This window comes from Phascolarctos cinereus, unplaced genomic scaffold (genome assembly GCF_003287225.1).
Source record: "Phascolarctos cinereus isolate Bilbo 61053 unplaced genomic scaffold, phaCin_HiC Scaffold_4;HRSCAF=312, whole genome shotgun sequence".
Lineage (NCBI taxonomy): Eukaryota > Metazoa > Chordata > Mammalia > Diprotodontia > Phascolarctidae > Phascolarctos > Phascolarctos cinereus.
In genome coordinates this window covers 54598668-54616876 of record NW_027555847.1, presented here as the reverse complement: position 1 = coordinate 54616876, position 18209 = coordinate 54598668, and the positions used below count along the sequence as shown (strand labels likewise).

At 44.1% G+C, this 18209-nt stretch overlaps 1 protein-coding gene across 4 annotated transcripts in view; it reads left to right on the top strand.

Moving 5' to 3' along the window:
* VGLL4 (vestigial like family member 4) overlaps positions 1–15494 on the top strand; it is a 186168-nt gene extending 170674 nt beyond the window's left edge. For all 4 annotated transcript variants that reach the window (XM_020981062.2, XM_020981061.2, XM_020981063.2 and 1 more), the window contains 3 exons: positions 6902–7118; positions 11267–11390; positions 12497–15494. In XM_020981062.2, coding sequence (XP_020836721.1) covers positions 6902–7118; positions 11267–11390; positions 12497–12768 — 613 coding nt within the window. In that variant the 3' untranslated portion in view covers positions 12769–15494. The remainder of the gene's footprint in view (positions 1–6901; positions 7119–11266; positions 11391–12496) is intronic.
* Positions 15495–18209: the final 2715 nt, after the last annotated feature.

The window sequence follows — 18209 nt, the reverse complement described above, 5'->3', positions numbered from 1 at the left end:
GACGTTTCCTCTCCTTTTTCCAGTCTTTGATATACTAATTAACTTGTCTGGTGATGTATTTAGGAGTGGTGTCTCTCCCCCCCCCCCCCCAAATCCAGACATTAATTCAACAAACAGTTATTATGTACCTACTAGGAATAGTTTATAGTCTAGTCATTTATCTGTACTGCTCATCCTCCAGCCATTCTCTCTCTCTCTCTCTCTCTCTCTCTCTCTCACACACACACACACACACACACACACACACACACACACACGCACACACGCCACCCATGCACACTCCAGCAACTTTCTCCACTGTAGTTACTGCCTCTCCAGCTCCTTAGTCAGAAGCTGGCCAAGGAAGTGAGGAAGGCCAGGCGGTTGCAGCACATCCAGGATGTCCTTTGCCACATGCCAAAGGGTTATGATGCAAGGGTTTGGGAAACAATGAATTAGCCAGTTCAGAAGAGGTGGGGGAAATGGGGTTGGGGGGGGAAAGATTTGGAAGCTTTGTGGAGGAGATGATGATTAACTGTATGGAGTGTAAAAAGAAGAGGCTTTAGCTGGAGTTTCCAAAGGCCAAGATCGTATTTAAATTGCTCCTGAAATTATACCTCTTCTCTGATTAATTCCCTCCTAAATGAAATTCCTATAAATTCTTTGGCCAGCACCAAGTTCCATAAATTTAACACATAATATAAAGTTTGTTTACTAGTCTAACCAGTATTTAGGTTCTCCTGCCTCTGATGTTTACTACCCATGGAAACCTTGGGCAAGTCTTAACTTCTCTGGGCCCCAGTTTCTTTAGTTACAGAATGAAGGGGTACAGTGGGTAGAATACTGGGCCTGGAATCAGGAAGACCTGAGTTCACATCCTGTCTCAGACACTTACTTTCTCCTCTGTGACCCTCAGAAGTCATTTAATCTCTCTTTGCCTCAGTTTCCTCATATGTACAATGGTGATAATAACACCTACCTCCCAGGATGGTTGAAAGATTTTATTTTTGAAGTGCTTCACCAAGTTTGAAGTACTATGTAAAAAATAGGTATTATTCGTTATTATACCAAATGAGCACTTATACTGATAACAGCTCACACTTTCCAAAACAGTCTTCTGAAAGCCTGTCAGATGCCTTGTTAGGTTGATTTTTGTTGTTGTTCAGTAGTTTCTGACTCTTTGTGACCCCATTCAGGGTTTTCTTGGCAAAGATATTGCAATGGTTTGCCGCTTCCTTCTTCAGCTCATTTTATAGATGAGGAAACTGAGGCAAACAGAGTTGAGTGATTTGCCCAGGGTCCCACGTAATCACTGTCTGAGGCCCAGTTTGAACTGAGGTCTTCTTGCTTCCAGGGCTGGTGTTCTATCCAGTGTGCCACCTAGCTGCCCATTAGATAGGTAGGTAGGTAGGTAGGTATTACATTTAACAGTATTCCAGAGAATGAGGAAACTGAAGCTCAGAAAGGTGATGAATGATTTGTAATCTCATCATGGTTTGGAAGCTGGTGAGTCTCAGCCCCGACATCAGAACTTGTGTCTGACCCCAAGCTGCTAGGCGGTGTGGAGAGAAAAGGGAGGAGAGCAGGGACTGAGTGTTTGGGGGAGGGCCTGAAGGAGGAAGTGGGTGGTCATTGTTTATTTTCCTTTATGTGAAGATAGATGGACTGTGCAGGGCAGTCGGAAGACGTGGTTCAGCTGCTTTTGAATGAGCTGACCTTAGCCAAGCTGCCTCCCTGGGCTTCAGCTTCCTTCTCTGTGAAATGGGAATAATAATAATGAGAGCTACTCTGCTTGCCGTATAGGGATGAAGCTCAGCTGGATAGATAGGACAGATTAAAGAGCTTTAATTATAATCAGTGAAATGTGCCAGCCTCATGTAAAGGAGTTTTGTTCGCAGTTAGAAAGCAGTTAGGGCGCTTTGAATAATGCCCAGCAGTGTATGCAGATGGAGCCTCCACCAAGAACTTTATTGATGATGGGGAGGAGGAGGTTGGCTGAGTGGGAGGACATTTTGCTTTCTTGGCCCTGGGCCCAGTGTCTGCCTGTTTTCTTCTGGCTGTGCCCTGGCTCCGGGGGCCACCGCCACTTTTCCCAGTAGCTCATGCCTAGGCTGGCTTCAGAGTGGACATTGTCACATAGGCCTTTAATTCACTGCTGCCAGCAGAAGCAGGCATCCAGAAGAGCTAATCCGGGCCTCAAAATGGATGCTTTGTGTAATGTGGGTGCTGGTCTGTGGGAAAGACAAGAGACGAGGGCTCCCTTCTCTCCCCACCATTTGGGTTGGCGCACAGCATCTACATTGTACAGGAGTGCTCAGTTCTATGTCCCTGAACAAGAACTCACCATTATTCCTAAAGAGTATTTACAAAACTTGCCTCTCCTCCTGGACCCTCCAGCTTTAGAATTACATATTCTGGGAATCACCACAAAGAGTTAATAAAGCCCTGTGTCTGATGCTTAAATTAAACCCTAAGGCTAATGTCAAAGGATACATTCTGAAGAGTCTGCCCTGAACTCTGAACTTTGGGTATTTGCTTAAGGAAAGAGAAAATCTCATTTTAATGAGAATTACAAGTGGAAGCAGGATTATTTCTTCATGTGATGGATACATTTTACAGTTTGACTGTTGGGAATCTCCAATTTTTCTGCCAAAGATTGTGGACATTTCTTATTTCTCAATGCAGAGAGTATAGTAAAATGTTTGGCATACATTCCCTAGGAAACTTTGTGCCGGAGGAAAATGTACAAAAGCTATTCCCTTCCTAGGGCCTCTCCTTTTTTTCCCCTCCTTTCCGTTTTCCTCTCTTAAAACATTTGGCCGGAGGAGCCTGCTTCTCTGAGATGGTGTGAATGGTCCAGCTCCACACCAATTTGCTGAGCATCAGCTTTTCAGGTGGTATGAGAACCGAGCTATCTGTCAGGCGCCTGGGTAACTTGCCTACCTTTGAACCATTTAAACCTTGGTGGTGGTGAAGCATTGTTTTTAATTAGCAAGCTTTATTTTTAACCAGAGTGGAGCAGACTTTTATCTCCCAGGCAGGATGTGTGTGGTTTGGGTCTGACATCCATGGAAGCACATGATGCTTGCTAAGCACTGGAGCCTTGGTTATGATTCATTGGGGAGAAACATGGAAAACAATGTCTGTTTTTGAGTCCTGGGAACTGGGAAAATGAACTAGAGATGTGAGCAATGTATAATTTTGCTAAAATTAACCTATGAGCACTTCGGATGACTTTCTTTTTGGGTGTTGTGTCGGTCCCTTATTGGCCCTCTGATAGCATTGCTCTTTGGTTGGCTTTTTGTTCTCGCCATTCTATCCTGAAGAAGTCACATTCTGGCATTGGACCGTTGCCTAGCGTTTAGCCAGACCGTCTCTAGTCTTTGCAGGTATGCGTTTATTGTTGTCCAGTGTACTTCCTGAACTTGACATTGGCAGAATTTGGCCACTGAAATCCATGAATCCACTTCCTGCTCATAGAAAGTTCCTCTCAGGGAAACAAGCCACTCACACTGTGGCTTAGGTAGATTATTTGGGGTTTTTTTGGATTTCAGTTTCCTCTTTTGTAAAAATATAGGAGTTGGGTTGACTGGTTGGTAAGGTCCTTTCCAGCCCCAGGATTCCAAGTGATCTAAGTTTCTACCAAGGGGCATTGCCCAGAGGGAAAAAAAAAACATTTTCACAGGAAAAACATTTTGCTCTTTCTTTCAAAAATGAAAGTGGACATATGTAGCGCCGGGGAAGCATGTGTACTCACGTAGTTCCTTCCCACATCAATGGATTTTGTGTTTCAGAGTAAGCACTGTAGTGCAGTAGAAGCCGGTTTATCTAGTGTTCTGTCAGTCAGCGTACCATTCGCAGGCACTTTTGCACATCTGCTCGACAGTAATCATTGATGTTTATGATGAGACCCCTGAGGCACCATAGAGCCATCCTGTCATGCCTTCTGAACCATCAAAGAAGGATGAAATCATATCCATATATTTTCAGTGTTAAATGCTTTTTTTTTTTGATACTGTTCAGATTCTTTGAAAGCGTCCATATAATGGGCTCTGTTAACTCTTGGAGCCAGAGTATTTGATTAATTGGAAGTCTCCACTCCCAGCCATAGGCCCATATAATTTAGAGTCCTGCTGGACGAGGAGAGTGAGACCTGGGAGGGAAGTGATTTGTCTAAAGCTACGAAGGCAGAGCCAACATTTAAACCCAGAACCTTGGTGCTTGGGTCCAGTACTTGTTCTAAAAAAACCATCGTGACTCTGTGCTGGGTAAAAGATTAGGCCATAGCCTAAAGTGCCGTGGAACTATCTCTTGGGATTTATAGTGTAAGAGTCGCTGATCTGTAGTTAGTACTAGCCTGCCCTCCCTCACCCCCCCCCCCCAATTTCCTAGTCTAATTCCAGAAAATAAAGAGAAAACAACATAAATAGCAATGGTATGTATATGTGTCACTGGGAGAGAATGTGGGGTTTAATGGCCAGAAGATTACATAGTGTTACTGAAAACCAGGAAATGGATGGATTCAGCCTATGTGGATAATTCCCACTCTGGCTCTACTGGTTTATTTACAAAGAGATCTTAGCACATGGAAATGCTATTAAAAAAAACCCAACTGAACAGAATAATATTAAGATAATAATAGTGAGCATTTCTTCTGTAGCACCTTGAGTTTTGCAAAAATACTTTATATATTAACTATCTGCATAGCAAGCCTAGGAAGGTAGCTATTATCATCCCCATTTTATTTTATTTTTTAAAATTAATTTATTTTGATTCATCAACAATCACTTCCATATGCTTTTGAGTTTAAATTTTTTCTCCCCCTTCCTCCCCATCACCCTCCCCAAGATGGCGCACAATCTGATATAGGCTATACATATACATTCCTATTAAACATATTTTCTCATTAATGATGTTGTAAGTAAAAATTAGAACCAATAGGAGGAACCACCAGAAAAAGGAAACAAAACTCAACAGAAGAAAAAAAAATAGCACATAGTATGTTTCGATCTGCATTCAAATTCCATAGTTCTTTCTTTGGATGTGCACAGCATTTTCTATCATGAGGCCTTTAGAGATGTCCTAGATCCTTGTATTGCTGGGAAGGGTTAAGTCATCACACAGCGTGGCTGTTATTGTGTATAACATTCTCTTGGTTCTGCTCACTTCACTCAGCATCAGACCACATAGGTCTTTCCAGGTTTTTCTGAAGTCAGCCTGTTTATCATTTCTTGTAGCACAATAGTATTCCATTACATTCTTTTACCACAACTTGCTCAGCCGTTCCCCTCTCAATTTCCAATTCTTTGCCACCACAAAAAGAGCTGCTGTGAATATTGTTGTACATGTGGTTCCTTTTCCCATTTATATATATCATCCCCATTTTACAGATGAGGACATACACACAGACTTAGAGCTAGTAAGCATCTGAGGCAGGATTCTTTCAAGTCCCACATGCCATCTAGCTACCTCTACTTCGCCATGGAGGAAGATGTGGCATTTTTCCCCTGGGGAGAAAAAAGAATAACCCAAATCCTACCTATTGTTCAAGGCCCAGCTTAAGTCATACTTAGTCCATGAAGTCTATTCTATTCCTGATGGCTCTTCTGTACTCCTATAGCCCCTAGAATCTAGCTCTTATGCCTCCATCCTAAATTAGGTAAGGCCCCCTGGTTGTTCACTTATTTATTATGCTGGTCTTGACCTACCTGTTAGATCACTGACCTAGAACTCAAATAGAAACGGGGGCTGCTTAACCATAGTAAGGATTCTTGCAGCTCCATATTACCTTAGAAAACCTCATATTAACATTATCTATGTTCCACTGTATTTGTATTTATTTTGTTAAATATTTCCAAGTCCATGCTCTACATGTTTGACAGCTCTATGTTAGATTATAAGCTGCTTAAGGGAAAAAAGCCCAACTTAACATCTCTTCTGTATCCCCACATTCATCTCCTTCTCTGAACTCCTAGAGTGCTTATAGTCCATACTATCTAATTCTGCACTTAATTCTATTGTCTTTTTTTAAATTTGTGCATTTAATCTTCTCTTCCTAATTAGGTTATAAAGTCTTTCAGGGAACTGTTTTATACTAATTTTGTCTTTCCACAGAGCTTTCACACTGGGGTGTGAATATATACATACCTACCTACATACATACATACATATATCTATATATCTACATATAGATAGATAGATAGATAGATAGATCCATATAGTTTCAGTATTAAATGAATTTTTTATTTTTACTGTTCAGATTCTTTGAAATCTGGGCCTAGAAAGTGACAGTAAATATTTGTTGATTGACTTATTTAAACATTCAATCTCCTGCTAGGTACTGTGCTAAACAAATAGTATCTCATTTGACCCTCACAGTAAACCTGTGATGTAGGTGCTTTTATTATCTTCACTTGACAGATGAGGAAACTGAGGCAAGCAGTATTTATGTGACTTGCCCAGTGTCTGGATTTGAACTCAGGTCTTCCTGACTCTAGGTCCAGTGCTCTATCTTCTGTGTCACCTAGCTGCAGCATGAGGCATTCTTTTTTTTTTTAAACCCAGCCAGTGTAGGAATTTGTTTTGCTAGATTATGCATATTTGTTATAATAGTTTGTTTTCCATTTATTCTTTCCCAGTGGTGAGCAGGAGAGAAATATAGTCTTGTTCATTGAAAAAAAAAATTAGAAAATAATCAATGTGAATAAGACATTGCAGAAAGATTTCCCTAAAAATTATTAAACCAACAAAAAAAGTCAAGGTTTTGAATAAGAGTAATTGCTTCTTCAGAGCCTATTAATAAAAGACTATAAAGGTGATAACCTCTGGTGCCGTTGTGTGTATATGTGAATGGTTCCTTTTGTTATTGAAACTTTTGTAAGTGCCAAACGTTGACCTTCACGTGTCCGTGTTTCCTTACCAGAAGCAAGAATGGGGATTGCCGAAAAGAACACCGGGAAAGAAGCCGCAGCCCCATTGAACGTGCTGTGGCTCCCACCATGAGTCTGCATGGCAGTCACATGTATGCCTCCATCCCCAGCATCACCATGGAGCAGCCCCTTGCACTGACCAAAAACAGCATGGATGCCAGCAGAACAGTTGGCATCTCCCCAACATTGACCTCTGTGGAGCGGCAGCAGGTATGTCCCTTAGGATGTGTTTTAAAACATCATTCTGAGCAGAGTTCTGTAGGCTTCTCCAGACACCCGGACGGGTCTAGGACACCCAAAAAGTTAGGAACTCCTGGAGTAGGGCTGTTTACAGTTCCTTCCAAGTCATAACCTTCTGTGGCCTGTGGGATTGAGGCTTTGATTTGTGTTTGAGATGACATACGAAGAGCTGGAGTAGGGATCAGGCAAGGAGGATGGTGACAATAAGCACTAGATGTATGTATGGTTGGGGCTTGATTAGATGGACTTAAAATGAAGACCGTTAACTCTGAACATCCTGTTTTGGAAGTTGGGGAAATGGGATCATCAGAAACCCTTTACGTGTGAAACTGCTGTATGGACTTGGCCACTGATTGACTTTGTTACCTTGGGCAGTTTTTCCTAACTTCTTTGAGGCCTCAGTTTCCCCATTTGTACAATGATGGGATTGCACCTTGTTATCTCTTTTGATTTTAAAAGTCTGGTTCATCCTGTATCTCTTGAGGTGGAAGCAGGAGAGGAGAGAAGCCTTCAGGAAGCCATGCTTTAGAGGATGTTGTGAATGGTAGGGAGGCCTATTGGCCTCAGGAGGTATTGTCCGTTCTGTGATTTTCATGGCCAGAGAGCCTGATGTAGTGTTCATGAGGGCACTGTGGCAGATACAGAGAGAGATAAGATGCATTGCTTTTCAATAAGAAGCTTTTGTGGAGTGTACATTGGAAGAGGTGTCCTCTCCTGTCCTGGGCCTCCAATCAACAAGCATTTATTAAGGACCTTCTAAGATTGGGTACCATGCAGGGCACTGGGTGAAGCCATCTGTCCCCTGCTTGAGGTAGGAGATGGTAGCCAAGGGTGCAGAATTGACATTTTGCCAGAATGTTTCTCTTTCTTTCTTTCCTCCTTTTTAAAGAATTAAATATTCCAGCCATCCATCCTACAAATGCTCCCCACGTGGACAAACTTTGGCTGTCTTAGCTGTGCTACAAGCAGCTGACCTAATAGTGGGGGCTGACATCTTTACATAGAGTCAGCTTTTCCTTTCTGCTCAACCGTTGATTTATTGACAGCTGAGTAGGAAAAGTCCAGCTTTTCATTGTCATCCCTGGTGTCACGTGATAGTGGAGCTGCTGGCCCTAACCCAGTTATACAGTTCTCTAGGTATTCTGTCCCTGACCTTTAGCCCCTCTGTGTTTGTCCATTTGATTTCATTTGTTTGACTTCAGTATTTCCTATGGCTGTTTGGCTAAAGTGGAAATTTAGCAAGAAGTGATATAGGCATGGGGAAACGGCTGGAGAGGAGTAGTTTTGTGGCCAGGATTTCAGCCACCCACTAGTGGGTCAGGGAAGACAGGTAGTGCTGAAGGAGGGCCCAGAGGGGCTGACAATGAACTCCCTTGACAGCATGGGAATTATAACTGATTGAGCAAAGTGGGATAGGCAAGGTGCTTGAACAGTGAGGTTGAAGTGTGTTAGGGAAGGTGACCTAGTTACCTCACATTCTCATGAGTAGTAGGGAGCATACGCTGAACCTAGCAAAATAGGCGGAGAATATTACTAGCTGTGTGACCTGGGTAAGTCACTTAACCCCAATTGCCTTGCCAAAAACAAAAAAGCTAAATCAATGGGACAGAGGGGTAGATAATTATGATTTTACCAAAAAAAAATGTGCCAAGAATAAGTACCAGGAGGGGAGGCTTTGAAGGCACCATTAATGAAGATGAGGCTTAATAAAAGTCTAGGTTTTAGAAACATGAGGAAGAAGTAACAGTGGGAGATGCCATTCATTGCTCTTTTTTTTTTTTAAGGCCACATGGATTAGAAGTCCATGTAAAGAACCTGTCTGGGATGGAAATAACATTGGGAGCCATGTGACCTCAGGCCATTGACTTGATCTGTCTGGGCCTCCATTTCCTTGTCTGTAAAAGGAGGTTTGACTAGATGATCATAGAATGTAAGATCCTAGGAGCTGGTAATGACCTTAGAGATTTATTTTCTAGTCTGATCTCACTTCCCTGACTCTCCCCACCCCCTTCATCTCATTTCTGACATTTTAGGATTCCAAATGAGCCATGCTTTCAGTGGCAGTGGGAGTGTGAAGGGTGTGTGTGTGCGTGCGTGCACGTCTGTGCTAGGGTTCTCTACCTTTCTTCTTGCCCTGCCAAACCAAGAGAATGTCATAGGGTTGGAAGGTTACTGGAGAACACTGCTAGTCTGTGCCCCACAGAGAGCAATCTGGAGAGTGACATTGGAAAACGAATCAGGTTATTATCAGCCCTGTATGCTTTGCTTTTAGAGGAGAGGATTTCATAAGCAGGAGGGCAGACCGCTTTTTAACAGAACATAAACAATTCCGATGGTAAATTACTTTATCACCAAGCACAGACTCAGCTCAAATATTAACCAGGGGCCAGCCACTGGAAGCAGTGTGGTCTCTTCCTTTCTGGCCAAGGCCCCATTTTGAATTCTGTAAAATATCGATTTCTTCTGAGCCCATGAAAGGAGATGGGATGGCACAGCCCCGAAATGAACACAAATTGGAACTTAGAGTTCTGTTGAACCCTGTCAACATTTCAGATTCATCCCCCCCCCCACCAAATGGGATTTGTGCTGATCCATCTGTAGTCACTTCTTCCTTTGACTTCTTTTTGATGTGTCCTTGGGTAAGCAACTGGATCTTATTTTCTTCTCCTTTAGAATGAAGTGGTTGGAGAAGGTGATCTCCAAGGCCTTTCTGCCTCTAAAGCTACGACCCCCATGGACGGGCCTGATGCACTGTAATTGTGCACACACCTGCTGTATACATGTGTACTTAGTAGCTTGGAATGGCTGATATCATCCGCATTGGGTGGGATTGATGTAAGAGTGTGGATACATGCATGTACAGGCACGTGTGTGCACACACACGTTTATCTTCGACATATGCTATGTATTTCAGCCCAGTCAGCTAAGGAGTGAATTTCTGTGCATCCAAACTCCATTCCAGGTTGGCCCCAGTTTTTATGGGGGAGACACCAGTATAACCCAGGGCCCATAGAGCAGGGATTCCTATTTCAATGGCTTTTCAATTGGAAGCCTCTCTCTGTACTCCTTTCCCCTCACGGGACCCCCACCCCCACCCCCCCAAAAGGCTTCCAGAGAAAGTTGTGAACATTTCTTTGGGGGGTAACTGTGACAACAGGAAAAATTTTGACTTGGCCAGGCTACATTGATGGGGAGGACTTCCTGACAGAGGAGAGATGGCCCAGAAGGGATTAGTATTTTGTAGAATCCAAAATGGGGCAAAGAGAAGAAGCTAGAGTTGTTTGGAGCTGCCCGCTGGCCAGGTCCTGAGTGTGCTCCCTACAATCACAGCCTCCTTCCTGAAGCACTTGGGTTCTTCTCTAAACTAGCCCACACTGTGACTTGTTCAACCTGAGGGTTCAGCTGGGGATATAAAAATACTTAAAAAAAAATCTCCATTTTTGCTGTTGGAGAAGAGAATGCTGTTTTCTGGTTTTGTAAAGTGGTAGATGGGCCACAGGAAAGGGAGTGCTAACAGCTAGTTAGTTCAACTAGAGAAACATTGATTAATAGCTTACTATGTAGAGTGCATTGGACTGGGAATAAAATGATTAAATAAGAGATTTAAAACTGGTCCCTACCCTTTAGAAGCTATAATGATGATGGTGATGATGATGATGATGATACTAGCTAGTATCTGTACAGAGCTTTGAGGTTTGCAAAATGCTTTACAAATATTGTCTTTATTTTTTCAACACCCCCTGGGAAGAAGGTGCACTTATAATCTCCATTTTACAGAAGAGGAAACTGAGGCCTAGAAAGGTCAAGTGACTTGCTCAGGGTCACACAGCTAGTAAGTGTGTGAGGCAGGATTTGAACTCAGGTCTTCCTTCACGCCATGTGGAGCCCTCTATCCACTGTGCCCCACAATCTTGCCTTTGGCCAGACCTGACAGCCAGAGTCAAACCAGCCATCTTTTTCCCTAATTCCTTGGAAAGTACATCACGCGTCAGCTTGGATGGGAACAGGGTTCATTTCAGGTCGCTCTTTCTGAGGGGAAGAGGGCACAATGAGCAGCTAGTTCCCAGCAGTTTTGCAAGTGAGCTAAACTTTTGTCCTTTCTTGCCTTGTGTCCTTAGAACCGCCCCTCAGTGATCACCTGTGCCTCTGCAAGCAATCGTAACTGTAACCTCTCCCACTGCCCCATTGCCCACAGTGGGTGTGTCTCATCTACACCAGCAAACTACAGGCGGCCTCCAAGTAGTAAGTGAACTCTGTCTTCCTCCTCCATCACTTTGAAAGAAAAACAGATCATGGGGAAACCCTGTTGGTTCAAAAAGCGCTGTTAACTTTGTTTATAAATTATAACTTAAAAAAAGTTTTTAAAAATTTGTTAGTCACCACTCCCTTTACTGTTCAGACTGGGAATAATTTGAATAGATGACAAGAAACCTCCTTCATCTTTCATCACCACTGAGTATTTATTTCATGTTTTCCATATTTCTATTCCAAAAAAAATGTATTGATATTTTGTTTTGACACAGTAGACACTTCCCAACAAACCTTCCCACTCAGTACATCCTCTGAGACTCCCTGTGGAACGCTGCCTAGTCTGGGGGTTGGAACTGAGATTTGTCACTCGTCAAGTCTGTAGTTTACCAACTTTTAATACAAGGGCTATCTATGTGCCTTAACATAAGGAGTTGTCTCAACGTTGTGTATTCTACTCACCATGGATGTTTTTGCCAACAAGTTTTCATTTAGTACATCCAGTGTGCATGACTTCAGTGAACTTTCAAGCTAATTGGAAAGCTAGGGTGTAGACATATGAGACAATTAATGAGTGATGGAAGCTAGTAAACGATGAGGTGTTCAGCTGTGGTATAGGACGTAAGTACTGTGGTCGGTCAGAGGAAGAGGTGTGGGAGGAAGATGAGGAAGGAGGTGAGAGGTATAGGATATGTAGTCCTGTCCTCTGAAATTTTATAGTCTTAATCCAGGGGCAATAGAAGTACATAAAAATGCACACTTAAGTGCTAGATGAAGGCTAAAGATGTAGAAGTTCAAGGGGCCAGGACTCCCTGTGGACTGGGGTAGTCAAGGATGGAAAACTGTGGTCTTTTTCCTGTGTTTTGGGCTCCTCCCTCTGTGGAGGAGACTTTGGGGTTAATTTGCTACTACCTGAAGTCCGCTTGGTAAAAGAGTGTGACCTTCCAGTGGGCAAGTGGAGGCCAGAGTTCTTGCTTTAATGAGACAGAGGAAACGTGGATTGGGGATATGGGGTGGGATGTACGCTGGAGCCTTCAGCTGGGCTCTCTGGAATTAGCATGGCTGCGTTCTGAACATGTTCTGCCTGGCCTTCCTTCTAGCTACCACCACCTGTGACCCTGTGGTAGAAGAACACTTCCGTCGGAGCCTTGGCAAGAACTACAAGGAACCGGAGCCTGTGGCAAACTCTGTGTCCATCACGGGGTCGGTGGACGACCACTTTGCCAAAGCATTGGGTGACACGTGGTTGCAGATCAAGGCTGCCAAGGATGGGGCTTCCAGCAGTCCCGAGTCCGCTTCCAGGAGGGGGCAGCCATCCAGCCCATCTTCCCACATGGTCAATCACAATCACTCCCCCTCCGTTGTCTCATGAAGAGAGGACCAGCAGCACCTCCTCTGTTGGAGAACAAGTGAATCTGCATGGTTTGCCTGAGCTTTGAACCGTCAGTGCTTAAATGGAAAATAGTGTGGGGGTGGGGTAGGTGATGGGGTGGGGGGTGGGAAAAGGTTAGTTTGCAACGTCTTTTTTTTTTTTTTGTACTCGCTTGGTATTTGTACAAGGGTGCCCTCAAACATGATAGCAGGAACTATGTGTGAAACATCTGTATAATGTAGCATCCTTACTTCCTGCCTCAGTTACCAAAGAAACCTCTGATGCAGGTCTGCTGACCCTCTTAACAGAACCGAAATCTGCAATGCGCACGCGGCTCGCTAGCTGGCTCGCTCACTGAAAGCCATTACGACAGGTGGTTGACCCAAAATGCTTTGTGCTTTCAATTAGCTCCTTGAGACGAGACTTGTGGTTTGCTTCCATCGCTTTTATTTCTTTGTTCAGTCATTTTGTATGTATATACTTGAAAAGAATTGTCACGTATGATTTGCACTATTGGAGGAGGATTAGTTGCCTGGCAACTTCTTTAGGCAAGATGCTAGTATTTCGAGGGCAAACTGCTGAAAAAAAAAGGGTTTAAGAATGACATTTCTGTCCATTTACGTGTGTAACTTTTTTTTTGTTTTAACAAAACCGCTTGGAAGGGGAAGTCTCATACAGGTTATAGGTCTTTCTCTCTTTAGATTTCAGGTGCTTGGTGCTTGCAACTGGACTGCATTACTCAACCAAACACGGGCATTTTATTTTTTTTTTCTAAACACTGCAGTTTGTTAGAATAGAGCTGAGGTTGGTGGGTTCAATAGTGCTTTAAAAGATGCATGTTTTATGAGAAAAAATAGCTGGTATCTATTAATGTATAGACAGTTTTAAAACCATAATACATAACTAGCTTCTGTTCAGAATTAGTTTATTTTTGTCAGTTACAGTCCTAGGTATCCTCACTGCTGGTACAGTTGTACGCTAAGATTTTTGTATTTGGTATTCACTTTACTCACAGCTGGCCCCAGGCCTCCTGAGCAAAGCCGTTCAGTGGGGGATCGTCTTGTGTTCCAGGATGACCTAGGGTTGCCCAGGCCTGATTTCATCATTTATTTGTGCATCACTCTGTGCTTTCGACAGATTCGCTTCCTGAGGCTTCAGGATTTGTCCTCAAACTCCCCTAGATGCAGAAACTGCTCCTTCGACTCTATTGGCCGAACAACAGATGACGGACAATCTGTGAAGTGGTGTTTTTAATGCTTACTCGTAAGCCTGGGCCAAGGCAGTGTACATTCCTCCATTAGAAGACTTTATACAGTTATTACTGCATTTATTATCATTTGCTATATTAATAGCTACTAACTAGAAATTAGGTAAAGAGGAAAGCATGGTAAACAACACGGCTGTGGAGTCCAGCAGCTTCTCTCTTTTTTTGTTTTATTATTATTAAATATGACCCCCCCCTTCTCCCTCCTCCTTTCCTTTGGAACTTTTCCCTTCCCCATACTACATTCCAGCCTCCCCCAGTGCAGTGACATCGAGAACTTCGGATGCTGGGTCACCTGGCCAGACCCTGGGCCCTCCAGGAAATTGCTGCTGAGTTGGGTGGTCACAGCGTGTTTTGGGGGGCCCTGGTTACTTGTTTTCAGTTTGAGAAGCTTGAAGTTGAGCTGTTTAATTTGGAAAAGGCGCAGGGTGGGATGATGAGAGGCTTGGCTCTCACTTGTATTTATATAGGGTGGCTGCTGAGGTGGGGTCTTCTTTGTGGCTCTTATTGCCGGGTTTTGTTTTTTAAAGAGAAAGTCTCTCTCTTTGCACCCTCCCCTCTTGCCCCCCCCATACATTTCACTACCATCTTTCTGGTAGTTCATGCTTCCTTGCTTTGGCATTCAGGCCCCTACTCTCTGTAGGAAAACTGTTTGAGAATACTTTTTTTTTTTATATAGGGAACTTTAAGACCATCATTACGCTGTGCGTAAAGAATGTACAGAGAAATTTGTAGGTATTTTTTGAGGAACAATTAATTTGTTAATGATATGTAGCTATTTAATTTTTCCCTTTCCTATTGTAATCATTCATTTTTTTTTTGTTTGGAGAAAAAAGTTGATCTTTTTTTGTTTTAGAGTTGTCTGTGATACAGTAAAAGTGCAGGAACACAGTTATTCTATGAGAACACTGCATTTGCATTACTAGCCACTAGTTTGTTATCGCTACAGGCTACTGAGTGTTGTAACAGGAAAATACTAACACTGTAGATGGACTCTGTGGACAGTGTGACTCCTAATGACATTTCTCGAACAACATGGTGAAGACGGTCCTTGTTCTATCTATTGGGAAAGCAGTGTCAATAACAGCTGGGTCCCTGGGGGCAGTGACTTATCTGCGATAGGTCAAGATAGAAGTGGGTGGGACGGGACAGATTGAATGGGATGGGATGTACCCCAGCCCAAATGCTCTGAGAGGAGGGAGCGTGGGGAGAGGGGAAGCAAACATTTCACGGGGAAAGAATGAGCTCCCTGATCGGAAAAAAAGCACAGTGAAGTTTCTTCACCAAGCTGAGCTATCTGCAGTTCATTCTGAACCATGCTCTCCATGTGTGTATATCTGTAATATACCATTCTCTGTGGCCTGTTTCACCTGGACGAAGAAGAAAAAAAAAGGTTTGGCAGGCCATCTTTTTTTGTACTTAAAAGTAGCCTTAAAGAACAATAAAGTGCTCTTAAAACCAACGCTTGTTTCTGACCCTGCTTGCTTGAAGTTGCTGCTGGGGATGGGGAGATGATGGGGCCGGGAAGGGTATATCTCTCACTGTTGGGGGAGGGCTGCCGGGGGATGTGGATGTGTGAACATCCATCTAACTCTGACAGCTACCGCAGCTGCCACGAAACAGGTAGAGGAGCTGGCCCACAGCAAGGCTCTGCTTCTGGGAGAGGGCATACCCCAGCCTTCAGGCTTGGAACCACCCTTGCATTTTGACACCCCAAGTAGCCGTCCAAGGCAACAGTTCCAGGAAGGATATGGGTCAGTCAGACGAGATAACCTCTAGCCTTTGCAAATCTTAAAGTGCTATAGAAATGCTAGTAGCTACTAGTACTATTGGGCGCTGGGTGGTAAAGCGGGTAGAATGCTGGAGTCTGGAAGACCTGAGATTTACTACTGAAGTTACTAGTGTAACTCTGGGGCAGCTGGGTAGCACAGCAGGTACAGCATGGGGCCTGGGGTCAGGAAGACCGGAGTTCAAATAGGACCTCAGATACTTAGTAGTTGTGTGACCCTGGGCAAGTCACTTCACCCTGTTTGCCTCAATTTCCTCATCTGTACAATGAGCTAGAGAAGGAAATGGCAAACGACTCCAGTATCTCTGCCAAGAAAACCCCAAATGGGGTCACAGAGAGTCGGACATGACTCAACTCGACAACTATTGTTATTTATTGTAAGAAGCAGAGCCTCCAGCTAGAACTGGAGGTTCTTAACCTGGGGTCCATGAACTTGGGTTTTTTTTTTAATGTTTTGATAGTTGTATTTCAATAGAATTGGTTTCCTTTTTATGTATTTAAAAAGTCTTCTGACATTTGTTGGCCTCACCAGACTACTGGAGGGGTCCATGACACACACACACAAAAGACAAAGAATCCCTCGCCTATTCCTCTCTCAGAATCCAAAAACTTTGTTCTTATGGTCAAAGGCTTGGGAGGGAGACATGGGGCATTTATTTACCCAACGCTCAGCACGTGCCATCCACCGGGCAAAGTGATGGATTCACAAATAGAGCACACCAGAACTTCAGTTGGCTGCACAACCATGCTAAGGGTGCTCCCATCAACAGTTCCCCAGGTATGATCATTCATGATGGCAGCATGCATCAGTGTCCTGAATGTTCCCCTCTAAAGAGAATTCTGATACTTTGTTTTGATACATCAGTCACTTTGCAGTAGCCAATAGGATCTTCCCATTAAAAAAAAACCATGTAATGCATCAATGGCTTTTGATTTGTGCTGACTTAGTATAAGTAGCTTTGATCTAAGAGAAAAACCATCCACTGACTGTCCCTCTCCTGGGCCTCAATGGTGGGCTCCCACATACTGTCACCAGTCTCCTCCCAGCTCACATGTGCACAAACACACGGATAGTGAGGCAGGAGTGTTTGCCTTAGGTCCCAGGGACCCAAGACTCCTCAGGTCGGGAGTATGACGTGGAGATCTATGTGAGGTGCCTAAGAAAGCTGCTGTCTGAGGATGCCAGAGGGGTCTTCCCACTAGACTAAAGGCAAGCAAAGATCAGAGCCATCTCTCACTTCTAAAATGAAAACTTTTTTTTTTTTAAATGAAATTACTGTGCCTTATGGGCTAGAGAAATGTGACTGAGGTCCTAGCAAAGATAGTATCTTGGTGTTCAGTTTGGCCCACGGCAGTCAGAGGGCCAAGCCTGGACAGGACCAGCTGGGTCATCCAGGGACCAACTACAGCCTGGCTGAGCTCTGTGGACCCCAGAGGTGCAAGTCTCCTTAGGGTACATTCTCCCTTGCAGCTTCTGCCTTATTACCAGGCCTCCTTGTCTTCCATGGGATACACTGGGCTTCTCTGTTGACTGGCTGCTCCTAAGAGTTCCTTTGTCTCTACATTTAACTGTTTCCAGAATCGTTTTCCTAAGAGCATTAGGGAGTTAAACCCTGCCCGTGCCTAGATCCATGATCCTATGGGGACAACCGGGCCATAGGGTTGCCAAGGGTCTTTGGACCACTGCCATCATCATTCCAAACACTGCGTGGAGGACAGAGGGCCCGGGGTTTCCCAGTACAGTCGTTGGGTCCCTTGTGATGTCCTGATCTCTGGCAAACCCTTGGATGTGCTACACAAAGGACGGTGTGCACATTATGCTGAATAGCTCCGTGAACTGGATGAATGGTGAGTTAGCATCGCATGTCGCAAGGGCCTGGCTAGTGTTTGATGGACACCAAAAGATAAAAAACCCCACCTCCCCGCCGTGAGTTTGAACATGCTGGGTGGCAGCTGGGTGGTGTGCTGGGTGGCAGCTGGGCCTGGGGTCAGGAAGAGGAGTTCAGAAAATGGCCTCAAGACACTTCCTAGTTGTGTCACCCTGGGCAAGTCACTGCTGCCTGCCTCAGTTTCTTCAATTGTTAAATGGAGATAATAACAGCACCTACCTCCCAGGGTGGCTGTGGGGGTCAAATGAGATATCTGAAAAGTGCCCAGCACTACAGTGCCTGGTAAATAATGGCGCTTAATCAATGTTTGTTCTCTTCCCATTCCTGAAAGACATAGTTGTAGTACTAGTCATGCCCTAAATTCACGTCTTTGCTTTGCTTTATGATGAATGCGCTGTGTGGCTGTGACGTAGGCACGAGGGATGATGGAGAATGGGTGGGGCTGGGGGTGTGGGAGAGGCCATTCTTGAAGCAGGTTGGCTTCCTGGGGCCCTAAAGG